The sequence below is a fragment of the Morus notabilis genome, unplaced genomic scaffold (assembly GCF_000414095.1).
Source record: "Morus notabilis unplaced genomic scaffold, ASM41409v2 Scaffold1851, whole genome shotgun sequence".
NCBI classification, from domain to species: Eukaryota; Viridiplantae; Streptophyta; class Magnoliopsida; order Rosales; family Moraceae; genus Morus; species Morus notabilis.
This window is the reverse complement of record NW_010360322.1, coordinates 95,214-111,774: the sequence shown is the minus strand read 5'-3', so window position 1 is coordinate 111,774 and position 16,561 is coordinate 95,214. Positions and strand designations below refer to the sequence as shown.

Genomic DNA, 16,561 nt, shown 5'->3' with positions numbered 1-16,561 from the left:
AAAAAAAAAAATAAAAGGTGTTTTTTTTTTAAAAAAAAAAAAAAAAAAAAGAAAAAAAAAAAGAAGAAGGATCACACGTAGATATAAGAACATTTTGGATTTTTAGAGCCAATATTCTTGTTACGTACCTTGGACTAATAACTAAAGGCAACACTCATCAGTTTCATGAGTAGCGCAATAGTAAAATAAATTAATGATCTTGAAACTGACTTTTCTTGGGCTCAAAATTGTAACCGAAATTCAAAATGTAAAAGCTGGCCAACAACGTAAATGATCTTGGCATTAACTTTCTGGTAATTAATCGGTTTCAATTCGTTAGAAGACGCTGGCTGGTTGAGAACTCTCTCGAAAACCAATCTGACCCAGGAATTTTCAAATTAAAAGTCCTCTCGTCGGAAAATTAACTAGTGTTTGGACCAATCCAAACCCGACAAGCCAGAACAAGATAATGCTGGCTAATTAGTAAGAAGAGCAACAAGAACAAGGAACAACCTTACTTTACTTTGCATGGCTTATCTAGCTGTCAAAGCTCTTCTTCACTGCCAAGTGCCCCTCCTACTCGACAACTCTTTGTTCTCTTACCAGGAATATTATGCTCATCTTCTTGCTTTTTCTTTTTCTAAACTTAGCTAATATAGGGAACTTCCAAACATAACGTCACTAAAAGCTAGTCCATAAGGCAAAAATCTTTCCCCTAAAAATGTCCATTTCTCAATACACCACTCTATAAAAACAAGCAAAAACCTCCTTCCCCTTTTGCCTCTCTCATCGATCAATAATCTCGCCCATGGCTTCTTTCTTCCTTCACCATTGCCCTTTTCTTCTCTTCCTCCTGATCTTCTTCTCTCTTTGTTTTTCTGTTTCCCCGTCGCAATCGGCCCAAACTGGCCCAATATTCAGGCCCAACAGCCTAGCCCTTCCGGTCCGCAAAGACCCCGCAACCGGTCTCCACGTTGCCAATGTCTCTAAGCGGACCCCACCCTTGCAGGTCCCACTCACAATCGATCTCAACGGTCGATTCCTGTGGGCCAACTGCGAGGGCGGGTCCTACCTCTCCTCCACCTACAACGCGCCGCTCTGCCACTCGACCCAGTGCTCTCAAGCCGTCGGGCCCAACCACTACTGCCGCACGTGCTCTTCACGTGCCCGGCCCGGGTGCCACAACGGCACGTGCGGGGTCACGGTCACTAACCCGGTGACGGGCCGGTCTGCAATCGGTGAGCTTGCCCAGGACTCTCTCTCGGTGCGATCGGCCCAAGGGCCCAGACAAGGCCAAGGCCCGATAGCTCGAGTTCGTCAATTCCTCTTCGTCTGCGCTCCCTCTGCGCTGTTACAACCCGGGCTCCCCCGAAAAGCCCAAGGTGTGGTTGGGCTCGGCCACTCACATGTGTCGCTCCCCAGCCAGCTGGCGTCACACTTCGGCTTCCAACAGAAATTCGCCACGTGTCTACCGCGAGGCAACGGTAACGGCGCCGTCTTCTTCGGGGAAGGGCCGTACTTCTTCCCGCCGGGGATCGACGTCACTCGCAAGCTGATTTACACGCCTTTAACAATAAGCCAAGACGGAGAGTACGCCATAAACCTAAGCGGAATCAAAATCAACAACCACCCCGTCGGAACACCAGTGTCGCGAGCCATAATAACAACCACGAACCCTTACACCTTTCTCGACCACTCGCTCTTCGTTGCTTTGACGAACGTTTTCGCCAACCAACTCAAAATCCCCCGAGTGCAGCCCGTGGCGCCATTCGGGGCTTGTTTCTACGCCAAAGGAATCGCGAGCACGAGAATCGGGCCCGCGGTGCCACCGGTCGACCTGTCCCTACATGACCAAAGCACGAGGTGGAGGATTTTGGGGGCAAACTCGATGATCGAGGCTCGACCGGGGGTGATGTGCTTGGCGTTCGTGGACGGAGGGGCGAGGCCTCACGGGAGTTCGATGGTGATAGGGGCGTACCAGCTGGAGGACAATCTGGTCCAGTTTGATCTGGTCAAGTCGATGTTGGGATTCAGCTCTTCGTTGCTGTTCCGCAGGACTAGTTGCTCCAACTTCAACTTCACCTCTAGTACTACTAGTCCGTGAATGTAATGTACAACATGTTGAAGCCTACTTATGTATTGTGTTGTGATGTATGTATGTGCGTATGTAGTGCTTTTAATGGCGTGAATAATGATAATGAAGAATAAGAAGCTTGTGTTTGTTATATAATTGTTTGTTTTTTTTACTACACAGATATGAAATTTCGTTGAGGATCGATGGAATCTAACAGTTAAGTGTTAATTTGGTTGGAATTATAGACATCCATAAATCCAAAATAATATCCTTTCATGCCCAATATCCCTATCATGAGCATTGAACAAGTTATGGCAGGTGGTCCAACTTGTATGAAAATTTCTTATAATTTGTTATCGCAGAGAAGAATAAAAGACTAGGAGAAAAAAAACAGATAAAAAGAAATTGAAAAGAACTCGATGATTTTAACAACTATACATATGTCATTTAGCTACAGTACTAATAAGAATCCATAGCTGGCCTTAGATGTGTCGTTCATGATGATTGTGGTCATGTTTTGTGTACTTTTCTATCTTTTGACCCGTCCATTCTTTTTTGGGTTCATAAGGCCAGTGGAATTGCTCATGCGGTGGCAACTATAATCGTCAAGTAGGGTTGGCTACATTGATGTAGGGGAAGTTGCCCCTCTTGTGGCAACTATAATTGTGACTGATAAATAAATCTTCCTAGGTTTCTTTTGAGTTAAAAAGAAGGGGAACAAAAAAATCAATGGCTCTTTATAAGTTAAAGGAGTTATTTTCACTAATTGCCTCTGGAATATACAATATTAGTCTCGTTTTGCCCCGACATTGATGGGGAATATTTCAAGTGCACATTTTATTATCTACTAGAATATTAGTATAATTTGTATAACAGAAAACTAGATCAGCGGAAAAAGTAAGAACATATATTTACTATAAGGGAAAGGGAATCCCGATTCCATTCTTATAATAAAATATTTAAGAAACCCCTGTTTCCTTATTGTTACTTAATTATTAATAGAATAATTAATTAATCCTTTTTTTCCTTCTAGTTGTCAAATTATAACCCTCCCTTCACTTGTGTTTGTTTCTTTTCTTCTTTTATAGGTTTTTCCTATTTCATTCTAATAGAAATAATCAATTTGATAATTTTTTTTATTATGAAAAGTCGAATCTCTTTAAGAAAAAGTTGTTAGACTTAGGGTGTGTTTGATAAGGGGATTTGTATCCTGATTCGAATCATGGTTCATGATTCGCTACAGTATTTTCTCTCACAAAAAATACACGTAAATCGAAAATGATTCTAGTCCATGAACCAAACGTCTCTTTAAGTTAGTGTCAGAAAATAAATTTTTATATGTTTAATAAAATCTGTGTGACATAATTAAGCAAATTGTCTGGGTGGTGTAGTTGGTTATCACGCTAGTCTCACACACTAGAGGTCCCCGGTTCGAACCCGGGCTCAGACATTCTATTTTGTGCCTTTTTTTAATATATTGATTGATAATTTCTTTTTGTTCAGGGAACTAATTCACGGTTCACCAAAGTATTTTTATTTATTTTTTTAATAAAAAAGGATCTATGAATAATGGTATATTAAGTTTTTTATTCGTCGAATCTATATAAAATCACGTAAAAATTAAAAAATACGCATATCTAATAATTAAAAAAACATGACATACCGATACGTCAGACGTATCAAAAAATCTATATTAAATTAATCTAAGGAACTTCGCTTTATTAATTCTCTTAAGTAAAGTACAATTATATTGATTATTTCTTTGTCTGGGTGGTGTAGTTGGTTATCACACTAGTCTCACACACTAGAGTTCTCCATTCGAACCCAGGCTGAGACATTTTATTTTTGCATTTTTGTAATATATTAATTGATAATTTCTTTTTGTTTAAAGGAAGTAATTCACGGGTTCACCAAAGTATTTTTATTTTTTTAATAAAAAAGGACCTATGAATAATGGTATTGAATAAGGGATCTTCTCAGGTATGCTAATATATCGGTAGATCAAGTTTTTTGTTAGTCAGATCTACATAAAATCACGTAAAAGTAAAAAAAAAAAAATGCAGATCTAACGATTAGAAAAACTTAATATACCGGTACGTCAAACGTACTAAAGAATCTCCATTAAATTAATCTACGGAACTTCGCTTTATTAATTCTCTTAAGTAAAGTACAATTATATTGATTATTTCTTTGTCTGGGTGGTGTAGTTAGTTATCACACTAGTCTCACACACTAGAGTTCTCCATTCGAACCCAGGCTGAGACATTTTATTTTTGCATTTTTTTAATATATTGATTGATAATTTCTTTATGTTTAAAGGAATTAATTCACAGTTCACCAAAGTATTTTTATTTTTTTTAATAAAAAAATGACCTATGAATAATGGTATTGAATAAGGGATCTTCTCATGTATACTAACATATCGGTAGACCAAGTCATTTGTTAGTCGGATATGCATAAAATCACGTAAAAGTAAAATAAAAAACGCAGATCTAACGGTTAGAAAAACCTGACCTACCAGTAAATCAGACGTACTGGAGAATCTCCATTAAATTAATCCATGGGAACTAAGCCTTATTAATTCTCTTAAGTAAAGTACAATTATATTGATTAGTTCTTTGTTGAAGGGAACTAAAACTTTACTCATTCACCAAAGCATCTTTTTTTTAACAAAAAGCATAACATACTAAACAATAGGCTGCAGTACAGTTCCCATTATGAAAATGGTAGCAAATAGAAACATTTTAACATGTCTAGACAAGACCTCTTCTAATATCATCAATGACATAACACATTAGCCATAGCCATTAGAGAAAGTTGCAGAATATACTTTTAAAAATATATAAGTCAGAATTTTTACTACTTATTTTTTATTAATATCATTTTATTAGTATGATTATTTAATTAAAAAAGTTATTAATTAAGAGTAAGAGATAAAATTTTTAATTCATGCACTTTTAAAGAGTATTTATCTCTTTTCTCGTGACATTAGCATCCAAAGCTCACAACCATATTCCTCTAGTATATTGTCACCGGTTTGAAACTGGACTCACAAATTTATCCTTTAAAATAAATTTTTTGAGCTATTAGATTTGATTTTATTTCCACATCAATATCATATCCGAATTTAGAACACCAATCATAAATTTGTCTTTACTGTTTCGGAAAAAAGAAAAAAAAATTTATCTTTTACGGTATTTCTCGAGTAAAAATTACACTGGCATGTTTATAAGAATGGAAATGAAATGTAGGAATTTTTTTTGGAGTATCTTAGAAATAACAAAATCACGCCCCGTAATTATTATAAGAAATAGAAATATGACTGAAGAAATAATTTTTTTAGCAATAGTGAATATGTTTGAACTATTGCACTTACATATTCGATTATATAATAAGCATCACGCTTGATTATATAGTGGGTAGTATTACACACATCGACGGTTTGACGTTACTTTCTGAAAGCTATTATTAGTTTTTTACTTTATATATTCTAAAAAAATTCAGTTCTTATATCTAAGTTTTAGTATCTAACTACAAAAAAATTAGTTAAAAAATAGTTTAAATTTTTTATCCAATACGGTATGTTATGATTGATTAGACACTAATTAAGACATTAAAATTAAACATAAAATTAGTTGTTGTTTGATACACTTCTTGTAGCACGAAATAATAAATATCACCCTTTTTTTTTTTTGGAGTGCAAACAACTTCTTTTTAGAGTGGGTATTGATATTGAATTGCACAAAATTGTTTCAAACTTGATGCACTAGCATATTGATATTGAATTGCACAAAATTCATAAAGTTCTTTCCGTAGATCGATCTTATTAATTATTATACTCTGAAAATCAATTTATAAGTTAGTATTTTCAAAGAGTGACAATTGATTGAGACGCGTACGAATAATTTTTTTTTATTTTTATTTTTTTGAAGTTGGAGGTGAATGAATTTGAACTTTGTACTTATAATGGAATTAGTTCTGAAATTATCGCTAAGTATGCATGCAACTACAAAAATCCTTCGTTTGTACTGTGAATTAGAAGCAATTATATTTAAGTTTCATAAGTAAATAATAATAATAATAACAACAACAACAACAATAATAATAATAATAATAATAGCAATAGAAAAATTGGCATAATAGAAAGGAGCAGTCAGCCCAAGAAAAGAAACGAGAAAGAGAGAAAAGGAGTGTGTAGGTCGAAATTCTGAGACCTCCAGCCCCAAAAATTGGTTACAGGAGTCGCATTGTTGTGGCAAGGTAGGTTGGTTGGGGTAGATTTGATTTTGTTTAGATGATGAAATTCAAACAGCTTGGAGGCACTTTCTAACGCAATCCTTGTTTGGTGGTTGTACTTTTTCAGTTTTTGTTCCAAACGGTAGTGGCTTCTTTTAGAGGTGGTAATATTAGCTTCGGATGCTGACAGTGGTGGTGCATGTGTTTTACGTTCTGCTATTTGAAGCCATCTTGTCGGCTTTGCCACTTGTCTCTTTAAGTGGTATGCCTACCCTGATGACTTTCATTGAAATTTGAAGGCTTGCAGCGATTGTGCTTTAAGTTTTAATTGTTTATGTTTTAGTTTAATGAAGGCGACGATATTTCGGGCAAATAGTTTTAGTATTTTCTTTGTATTAATGTTGGTGGTTCTCCCGCTTTTTGAGGTTGTTTTTTGTCTGCAAAATTTAGATCTTGACAAGGTAGAAGTTTCACTAATTACGGGCCCGTTTAGTTCGCTGATTCGAATTGAGATGTGATTTTATGTGAGATTTTTTTACTGCAGTAAAAAGTTAGATGTGACTGTTTCTAAGAGTTTTTTTACTGCAGCAAAACTCAAATTCTAAACTCGAATCGGTGAAATGAACGGAACTTACAAATCTAAGCGGAGATATTTGTGACTTTAGAGCTACAAGGTGTATTATACGGTAATTATTTCATAACATTGTTTTATTTACTATAACAAAAAATAAAAAAAATATTATTGCTTGGGTTAGTTAGAAATTGAATGTGTATCAATAAAATCATTTTTTTTTTGTTTTAGTTTAGGGAATAAGTTTGGTATAATTTTTATATTTAATTTTTAATCTATTTATTAAAAAATGAAGTAATTTTGGTATTTTGTTAAGTTTAGGGATTAAATTTAGCATAGAAAAAATAATTTAGGAATATTTTATGAGATTAAGTTAACGATTTTAATTTAAAATTTAACAGAGGGATTGTTTATGAGAAATTTTTTGACTTGATAGATAACTTATGAGATAAAATTGACTAGAAGAACGAATTGTAGGTTGGGAAAAATGTTCAGCAACTGTTCGTGGATTTAACTCAATTATTATCCAACCACAAATCCATACAGAACTAAGCACAAAAAAAATAAAATAAAATAAATTCAACATCTTCAGACAATTTAGCAGCGGCAGCCAAGCCCTTCTCGAATTTACTGGCAAGGTCGCGAACTGAGTGAGAGCCGTTTCTGCTGCTGCAACATCTGTGCAGTCTCGCGCGCAACAACCTTTCTCATTGATAGCATTAAAAAAAAATCCTAGTAAAAAATAAACAAGAATTTTCCATCCCCAGCCATCGTTCCCTCAGGCTTTCTGCCATGGCGAGCAACGTAGCCAGGTCTGCTTCTGAGCCGATTTCAAGCAACTTGTAAGCCAAAGCTCATCCATGGTTAGTTTTCTGTTTTTTAAGTTTTGTTTGAAATTGGGATTGATTTTTGTCGTGGAGGAACCGAGTCTCTGGGGAGATGTTAGTGTTTCTGTTATAATCGTTCATTTCCCGCTGCTTCAATTCTGATATGAGATTTCATAGATTTTACAAATCCCAAAATGGTTTGCTTTGGAATTGGGAAATCTTAGCTCACTGATGTTTAATAGTGGTTTATTTGGGTTATTTTGTACAATTTGCTTGCAAAATGTGAAGATAAGATTGAGACATTAGGGAGTGAGTGGGAACAAGACAATGGAGGTGATTTACATGTCTATTTGGGGAATGTAGGAAACAGTAGAGTGAGGAGATGGGATCTTCGTTATAGTTACGCCCGAGATTTGTTTTGCAAGCTTAATTCTATGTTTGAACTTCATTAATTTTCAAGATTGTGATTTACACCAATGGAAAAAGAAAAAAGTGAAATTTGTCTAGTTACATGTTCTTCATTAAGACTAAAAGAAATATTGAATTTTAAACATGCTTTATGCCCTAGATTGGTCTTTTATTGCCTTGTTTTGGAGCAAATTTTTACACAATGTGATTGCTTACTTCCGGCGTGCTGCCTTGAAACCTAGTTGAATGATTTATGGTCTTTGAGTTCCTTTATGTTTAACTTTGACAGATAGATCTAAGACATTTTTGTCATGCCAAGAACAAAATGCAACACTTGGGCGCTTTATATATATATATATATAATACAGTCCGTTATGCTAAGATCTTATGCGTGAATTTAAAACTGAAAATCTGTACAGATCTAGAGAATCTAGTATTATGATTTGACTAAAAGCAGTATCATTCTCTTTTCTTTTATTGTCACCAAATAGGTTTTCAGGACCGGTATCGATAACTGATTCCAGAATTTCATTCCAGATCTAATAGTCTCAAAACAAAGAAAACGAAATGCGAACCAAAATGGCTCTTTGCTTCCCTAGCTGCTTCTTTCAATAACTATTTTCTCCAAATTGTAAAACTTATCATCGTTTTTGATAAAATGCAAGTCCAAAGACTCTCACTTCCAAACACGCTCTCTCCATCCATTTGTTCACACTTTCTCTCACCTGCACGCAAACCAATGACCAAACTTTTAATGTGCAATCCAAATTTCATATCTGGGTTTTGCAATCCCCTCAAAAGGGTCTCCAAGTCACCAATTAGTTTGCGAAACAGTGGTGGCTTGGTTGGGATAAGGTGTGGGGTGGTTGAAGAAGGAAGTCGCAATGATGATGCGGTTTATATGAGGAGGTGTGTGGAGATTGCAAGGAAGGCTATTGGGTGTACCAGCCCCAATCCGATGGTGGGTTGTGTTATTGTCAAGGATGGGAAGATTGTTGGTGAAGGCTTTCATCCTAAAGCTGGCCAGCCTCATGCTGAGGTAAATCTCATTTGTGACTTGGATTTTTTTCTTCTCTTTCTATTTGAGGGGATGACTTGGAAAAGTTAATATGTTGTTATCTTTTGTTTTTCTTTTCCCTTCATTGCATTTTTGGGTTGAACAAACTTAGTTGATTTGTTTCTATGGATTTTGTACTCTTTTCCCCCGAACTTTTACTGAATTGGAAATTATCGTTAGAACTTGTAACTGTGGTCTGTGGTACATTTCCCTTGAATATATACATGGTATGGAGTGTCCCCAAATCAATAAATGAAGTTAAAATTTGGAAAGAGGCGCTCATGACGTGCTCTTGTTTGCATATGAAATGTTGGTCTCATCACTTAAATGAGCTCACATTGCATGTACGAGAGTGTTTCTGGTTTTCATATGTGAAGACACTACGCAATACTTTGTTAAATTCATAGGCTAATTTGCCAAAATTAAAAGTTCAAGATTAACATGAGTTAGAGTTTTTTTTTTTTTTTTTTTTAAGCTCAAAAAACTTTTTAATATTTTGAATAGGCAATTTGTTGTATAGGTATTTGCTCTTAGAGATGCAGGAGATTTGGCAGAGAATGCAACAGCATATGTAAGCTTAGAGCCATGTAATCACTATGGCAGAACTCCACCATGTACTGAAGCTCTAATCAAAGCCAACGTGAAAAGAGTGGTAGTCGGAATGGTCGATCCGAATCCGATTGTAGCATCAAAAGGGTTGGATAAACTGAGAAATGCAGGAATTGAAGTTACTGTAGGTATAGAAGAAGATCTATGCAAGAGCTTGAACGAGTCTTTCATCTGTCAAATGTTGACGGGGAAGACTTTTCTCACGCTTCGGTAAAGAATTCATTTCACTTGCTATTAGCTCTGATAATTTATACATTGGATATGGATATTATTGGGCATAGGTATCATTATGGGAGAAGTTAGGTTGTTAAAATTACAAGTAATACAACAGAAGTACAAGATACCAATTCTTTTTCTAGATTTGTATTTTAAAAGAGACCTTATTCCTATTTTTGCTCCTGTATTGGGAATCACAATAGGTGTACTAGTAATTGTATGGTTAGGAGGAGAAATAACCGCAGGGTTACAACAACCTCTTGGCATGTGTCATATGAAATTCTTTTGTATGTGCATATTTGTGTGCCAGTATGTATACTTGCTGATTTTCTTATGTGGATATAGATGTTAAACTATTTAAATTGATGGTCTCTTCCTGACTGGCAGATACTCCATCTCAGTCAATGGTAAAATTGTAGATCAGATTGGCGAAGGAGCTGTGGAGTCCGGTGGGTACTACTCGCGAATGTTACAGGAATATGATGCTGTTATAGTATCTTCCGCCTCAATAACTGAAAAGTTTTCAATACCTACTTCCCAAGAACCTGGAGCCAATCAACCCCTTTGCGTCGTAGCAGCTAGTAATCATAGTTCTTCAATCAAAATCTCTGATTTGCCCGCAGAAGCTGCTGCTAGGATGATAATCTTCAGTGACAAAGAGAGTAAACTCGAGCCAAAACTCTCTGAGAAAGGCATCGAAACCGTAGTCCTGGATCAGATAAGTTTAGATGCTATTCTCGAATATAGTAAGCGCCAAGGATTTTGCAGTGTCTTGCTGGATTTAAGGGGGAGTATAGATGATATTAAAGAGCTACTTCAAGAGGGTATTGAGAAAAATTTGTTGCAAAAAATTGTGGTAGAAGTAGTGCCCATGTGGGTTGAAGGTGATAGTAAGAATTCTTTTTTTGGATTGAAGAGCTTGGATAAAGTAATAGACATAAAGAACTTGAAGCCTAAAGTCTCAGGTCAGAGTGTTTTGCTGGAGGGATATTTTTGAGTGATTGGAAAAAAGGCGTTTTGGCCAATTTATACAACATTTTCTTTAAGCCAGCTTTGCTTTGTTTAGTTAGCTTTTTTTTTCCTCTCTCTCTAGAATCAATTATCTCTTATAATTAGGTGGCGAGTTTCAACAAACAATCACCCAGTAATGACATTTGACTGTGGTTCTAGTCATAAACCTGGCAGTAAATTTACACTTGATTGCCCCACGAGGTGTGGAGTTGAAATTCATCATGGTAAGTCCTAGAATAATAATAATTGGCATTTGAATGGCATGTTTTCTCGTGGCATTTGTCTTCAGAATGTAAAGCAAATAATTTGGTCTCAATTGTTCATACTAGTACATGGCGTCTTGTTACCAGGGACTTCTACCACGTTAAAAAAATAATATAAATAAATAAATGAATTAATAAATAATAATGAGCTGGTTTGGTAGAATTACGAGTACTGGAATAATTTGTTTGCTCTACATGAATCTCGCATTATTATAGGTAAAATGTGAGTGGATTTTCCAAAAAAAGAAAAAAGTGAATGGATTTAGAGTCAATAGTGCACAAGTCAGATGTTATTGTTTATAATTTGTGCTCTATATATAGCTTGATATCACAACAGGCTCTAGATGCACAAATACGACTAGAGGAATTCTCTTACAGATAAAACCTACTAAAAAGGGTTTTTTGACATCACTTTTGCTTATTCTTTCAGCAATAGAAAAAAAAAAGTAAAAATTATGACGTCTCATTCAATTTGTGAATCCAGATTTGTTAAGAGCTTAATAGGAAAAAAAAAGTTTAAATTTTTAATACAAGTAACAAATGTTATTGGACGAAACTTGTAAAAATTTTATTAAGGAACTCAAATATTTTGTCAAATTTTAGTGTGTTAATTAGTGTTTAATCAATTATAGCATGCCATGTTGGATAAAAAAAATTAAACTGCTTTTTATTTTTAACTAACTCTTTATGCTAATCATAAGATGATATAGTACGATTTGATTGGTTAGACATCAATTGAGATATTAAAAATTAGATTATCTGAATCCTTTTTTTGTGCTTGAGAAATAAACTTAAAGATGACAATATTCTCCACAGGGATGAGCCCCGCCTAGAACGGGCGAGGATGAGAGATAATTATCGAGGATGAAGATGGGGATGGGAACAACATCTAGTCCCTAATTTATGGTGAGGTGGGGACGGGAGAAGTGTTCCCCACCCCGCCTCCGCCTAATATTAATGTGCAACTATACAATAAAAATTAAAACTATTAGGAAGAAACAAGGAATGATCATTTACGTTTATATTTTGATGTTTTTAAACTTTTTCATGAAACATTTGATTTTGGTCTAAATTTATAATGAATTTTTACACTATTTTTATTTTAAATTACTATAATTTTAAAATAAATAATTTTACATAATGAGAAATGAGACGGGTATAAAAAAAGCTCTTTTAATAAAGAATCTCCGACATCGATCCGGCTCTTTCTTAAGCGGCGATGGAGACAGTTTTTTAGTAGCAGGAATAGAAATGGGAAATCATCCTCCGCCTACACCCCATCCTATTGCCATCCCTAAATGAACTTCGTAAAGTCTTCAACAACATTCGACTCCCTAGTGCTTTCTAATCAATTAATACGTGTGGACCCAACGCGGGATATTCATGAAACTTGCGAGTATTTTTTACACTTCTCATGATGTATTTAATATTTACACATTACCATTATCATCAACCCCCACCCTCAAAGGAAAAGTTATTTATTGAAAAAGGAAAAGGATAACACTATTGTTATCAAGGTGCAATAATTGTTACCCAGAACAATATTGTTATAAAAGGTGCAATAATTGTTGCTTATAAAAAAGGGAAAAAAAAATGGGTTGCCATAATTCAATCATTCAAAAGATGCAAGTAAAAGAAACTTATTCCTTACTAGACTTTAGAATAAGATGGAGTTTACGCCACTCTCTCCTGAAACCAAAAAACCCAATCTTGAAAGTTAATCGAGTGCCATAAAAACAACAAAATTAAAATAGTCTAAAAATTCCCAAGGTTTTACTCACTAATTTTTCTTACACTATTAAACATAGTACTTGTCCATTGCATGTATTCGGGGGTTGCTTTCCTCCCCTGCTATTGCAAAGAAAAAGGATTCTAATTCTAAGAAACTTCAAAAAAAAAAAAAAAAGAAGAAAAAAAGTGGTACAATATCTGTCTAGTCTCTCTACTACCAACCAACATAAGCAATGGTACTTTCAAATATTGCACTTATAGAGCACCAAAAAGAGCAATAATAATACATGAGGTAACAAACAAAAGCATGACTTAGTAACCAAAATACTCCTAGCAATTTACATGATACTGCAACTTTCGGTATTTTCGTCGCTAAAGAAGTGCGTATACGAGTCCGTTGGGGGGTGGGACGGCACCGGCGCGGCGTAATTCACTGCGGGGTGCGGCCGGGAGTACATCATTGGCTGGAACATGTCACTCCCATTGCCCCTCTGTTGGTTCATCATCATAGCCATGTACTGTTGTTGGCTATATGGGTTGGCAGGCACATGACCCGGCCCAGGCCCCATCCCCATCCCTTGGTAGTATCCATTATTCATCATTGCTTGTGCAGGCAAGCCTTGTACTGCAGGCACACCACCCATATGACCCATTGGGTAACCACCCATTGGGCCCATGCCCATCTGGCCCACATTACCACCATTCCCACCATGGCCCATTGGGCCCATTCCCATCTGGCCCAAAGTCCCACTGCCCCGGCCCATATCACCCATCTGGCCCACTTTCCCAGCACCGCCACCTCCTTTGCCGCCTTTGCCATGACCACTAGTGATGTCAATCTCAAAATCATTCTTCATTTTGTTATTCTCATGCTTCTTGTGATTCCATTCACTTTTTTTCCCATTACTAATTTTTTTCTCATCACCACTGAAACTACCATTATTGTTGCTTCCCTTCTTGGAAACACTTCCCCCTTTGCTACTACTTTTCTTGCCAAAACCAAATAGCCCACGCAACCCACCTTTCTTCTTTTTCTTCCCTCCATTTTTCTCTCCACCACTCATTTTTTTACCATTCACTCCTCCCCCTTTTCCTTCCCCACCACCCTTTTTACCTCCATTCCCATTTTTACCATCCTTATTCCCACCCCCTTTTCCCTTCATCTCTATAGGAAAATCAATAACCCCACCTTTTCCTTCCTTATTTCCTTTTCCTTTTCCCTTCACCTCTAGAGGGAAATCAATAACCCCACCTTTTTTACCACCACCACCACCACCACCTTTTTTGTCGTTCATGGCATGCATATCAATACCCCCTTTGGGTCCATATGGCCCATGGGCCATCATTGGCATCATCTTTCCGTAAGGCCCATTTCCATTCCCTTGCATAACATTCACCTTGTTAGGCATCATACCCTTGTTAGGCAAACCATGACCATGACCATGCCCAAACTCATCACCCTCATCATACTCGTCATCAAATTCATCATCATCATCATCAAACTCATCGTCAAAATCATCACCAAACTCATCAAAATCATGATCACTCATGTCAAACTCCTCTTCCGGAAGGTTGAACTTGACGGATTTCTGGTCCTTGGGGGGTTGGACCTTCACCATGTCCTTATTAGCACCTTTCACGTGTTGCACTTGCACACCTTTTGGCTGGTCTTTCCCTCCCTTTTGAGGCTTGTTTTTACCGTCAATACTCATGTTCTTCAACTGGTTATTGAAGCCTACTTGGTTGTGAATCGAACCGCCCTTTTGAACATGGCCCCACAACTCGGCATGTTTCCCGGACTTCTCAAGCTTCTTTATGAGTTTCGCCGGATCAACACAACCAGAAACGGCCACTTTCCCTTGTTCTGCATCTATAGATACACTATACACACCTAGACCAAATATATGAACAATTATTATAGAATGAAAACGACAATTTTTATTTTATTTTCAAGTATCAGAAAAAAAAAGGAGTAATAATGTTGAGTTAATTTGTAAGAAAATTTACCATCAATTTTCTGCAAGAGTTTCCTTACTTTCTGTTTACAGCCATCACAGTGTATATTGACCCTCAGAACACAAGTCTGCATAGAAAAAACAAAACAACCCCTGAAAATTATTAGAAAGGAAAAAAAAAAAAAAGATTTAAAGTAAATAGAGAGAAGAGAAGAAAGCGAAGGGTAGTTTTTGAGCTTGGTTTAATAATTACGTGATAAATGAAAATAGTTATAAAGGGTGTACCTGAACCTTCATAAACTCTTGTTTACTCATCTTTAGAGAGAGACTGAAGCAGTGAGCAAAGAATAAAAGACAGAGAAAGAGAGAGGGAGAGAGGTTTAAGTGAGAAGTAGAGTTTTCAAAGTCGGCTGGTGAGCATTAAACACTTTTTCCGGTTTAATAATGTTCTAAAGCTCCTCGCTTTCTCTCTCTCTATTTGGGGGGTTTAGTGTTTTTGAAAATAATGTTTTTTGAGAGAGAAAAGAGGGAGAGAGAAGAGGCGGTTACTCAGTGTGCAAGGCAAAGTGAACAGCTGGAGAATAGCCTGTCTGGCGAGACGACGGCTTTCTATATGTTGTATGCCTTAAAATCTTTAAAGGACAAGGCTTTTATCATTTTTTTTAGGGTTAATAGTTAGAAGCTCTCTCTCTCTCTCTCTCTCTCTCTTTTTAATTCTTTTTAGTGCCCAAAAAAACTCTATTTTCAGTTATAAAATTTATATCAAATTTTTTTTATTTTTTATATATTTTAATTTGATATAATTTTAATCAGATTTAATGATTAAAAACTAATCATATTGATAAAAAGACCTCAAAAAAACCTCTCTTTTTTATAATAAAATAAACAAAAATAAAATATAAAAAACTTGCAGTTATTATGATTATAAGTGGATCCCAGTAAATATAATATCAACAATTAAGGACTTGTTTGTTTTATGTGTTTAAATTCGTGATTTTAATTCTAGTACAATGTTTTCTTCTCATAAAAATTTAAATTTTAAATGACAAAATCAATAATTACTAATTTAAAAGTAAGAACCAAAAGGACCCTAAAAGCTTTTTATAGTGTATAATTTTAAATGTTTAATACGATTAAAACCACGTTAAAATAAAAGGTTGGTAAGCTTAAATAATATTTAGAATGAATTTAATGGTTTAAATCAATGCCTATAAAATAAAATTTATTCTTTCATATCATATGCGAGAGAAATTTTTTAACAATTAATACTATGCCAGCAGTGAATATTTTATTAGGTATGAATCATGAACACTGCCTTGGACCCTACTTCCAGTTAATCATGGCTGTAATGGGCTGATCACCAGACCCATATCCCGACTCTCTTTAAGTGGCCCAGCTTTTGTTTGACCAAAATCTGGCTTGTATCTCTGCCCACAGAAATTATCATGTTTTCCGTGAATTAAACAAGGCAAGAAAAAAAAAACACACATATTTTCCTTGGTTAAAGGTTTCGGCAATGTTTTCTTTTATTTTACTTTCAGACATCATACAGCTTTCTTAATGATTAAATCAAGGTTTTTTCGAACCAAAAAGACAAAAGGCCATAATAACTGTTGAGCCTAAA

At 35.7% G+C, this 16,561-nt stretch overlaps 3 protein-coding genes and 1 non-coding gene across 5 annotated transcripts; 3 read left to right on the top strand and 1 right to left on the bottom strand.

Moving 5' to 3' along the window:
- Positions 1-856: 856 nt before the first annotated feature.
- On the top strand, positions 857-2,102 carry LOC112091262 (basic 7S globulin 2-like; the record flags this gene model as incomplete). Its single annotated transcript, XM_024164425.1, has 1 exon — positions 857-2,102. A coding segment is annotated over one exon (1,227 nt), but the record flags the coding sequence as incomplete, so codon positions are not given.
- Positions 2,103-3,429: 1,327 nt separating this feature from the next.
- Positions 3,430-3,503, top strand: TRNAV-CAC. The gene has a single exon. It is a non-coding gene; the product is annotated as a tRNA-Val (tRNA).
- Positions 3,504-7,355: 3,852 nt separating this feature from the next.
- On the top strand, positions 7,356-11,116 carry LOC21387239 (riboflavin biosynthesis protein PYRD, chloroplastic). Its single transcript, XM_010096366.2, has 4 exons — positions 7,356-7,723; positions 8,587-9,134; positions 9,673-9,971; positions 10,365-11,116. The coding sequence occupies exons 2-4, from the start codon at positions 8,754-8,756 to the stop codon at positions 10,972-10,974; spliced, it is 1,290 nt and encodes a 429-aa protein (XP_010094668.2). The 5' UTR covers positions 7,356-7,723; positions 8,587-8,753; the 3' UTR covers positions 10,975-11,116.
- Positions 11,117-13,209: 2,093 nt separating this feature from the next.
- LOC21387238 (heavy metal-associated isoprenylated plant protein 34) lies at positions 13,210-15,544 on the bottom strand. Of its 2 annotated transcripts, none has more exons than XM_010096365.2 (3): positions 15,223-15,544; positions 14,990-15,065; positions 13,210-14,873 (listed from the first exon to the last, which is right to left on the bottom strand). In XM_010096365.2, the coding sequence occupies exons 1-3, from the start codon at positions 15,250-15,252 to the stop codon at positions 13,321-13,323; spliced, it is 1,659 nt and encodes a 552-aa protein (XP_010094667.1). In that variant the 5' UTR covers positions 15,253-15,544; the 3' UTR covers positions 13,210-13,320. The 2 variants fall into 2 exon arrangements, with proteins under 2 accessions (XP_010094667.1, XP_024020196.1); XM_024164428.1 differs by having other exon boundaries at positions 15,229-15,544.
- Positions 15,545-16,561: the final 1,017 nt, after the last annotated feature.

Bases quoted from the DNA above. Each gene is read 5' to 3' on its own strand.
- LOC21387239 (XM_010096366.2), top strand. From the start codon at position 8,754: ATGCAAGTCCAAAGACTCTCACTTCCAAACACGCTCTCTCCATCCATT. The intron at 9,135-9,672 runs GTAAATCTCATT...TTTGTTGTATAG, and splicing joins CTGGCCAGCCTCATGCTGAG to GTATTTGCTCTTAGAGATGC. The intron at 9,972-10,364 runs GTAAAGAATTCA...CCTGACTGGCAG, and splicing joins AAGACTTTTCTCACGCTTCG to ATACTCCATCTCAGTCAATG.
- LOC21387238 (XM_010096365.2), bottom strand. From the start codon at position 15,252: ATGAGTAAACAAGAGTTTATGAAGGTTCAG. The intron at 15,066-15,222 runs GTACACCCTTTA...TTTTCTATGCAG, and splicing joins AAGAGTTTATGAAGGTTCAG to ACTTGTGTTCTGAGGGTCAA. The intron at 14,874-14,989 runs GTAAATTTTCTT...TATTTGGTCTAG, and splicing joins ACTCTTGCAGAAAATTGATG to GTGTGTATAGTGTATCTATA.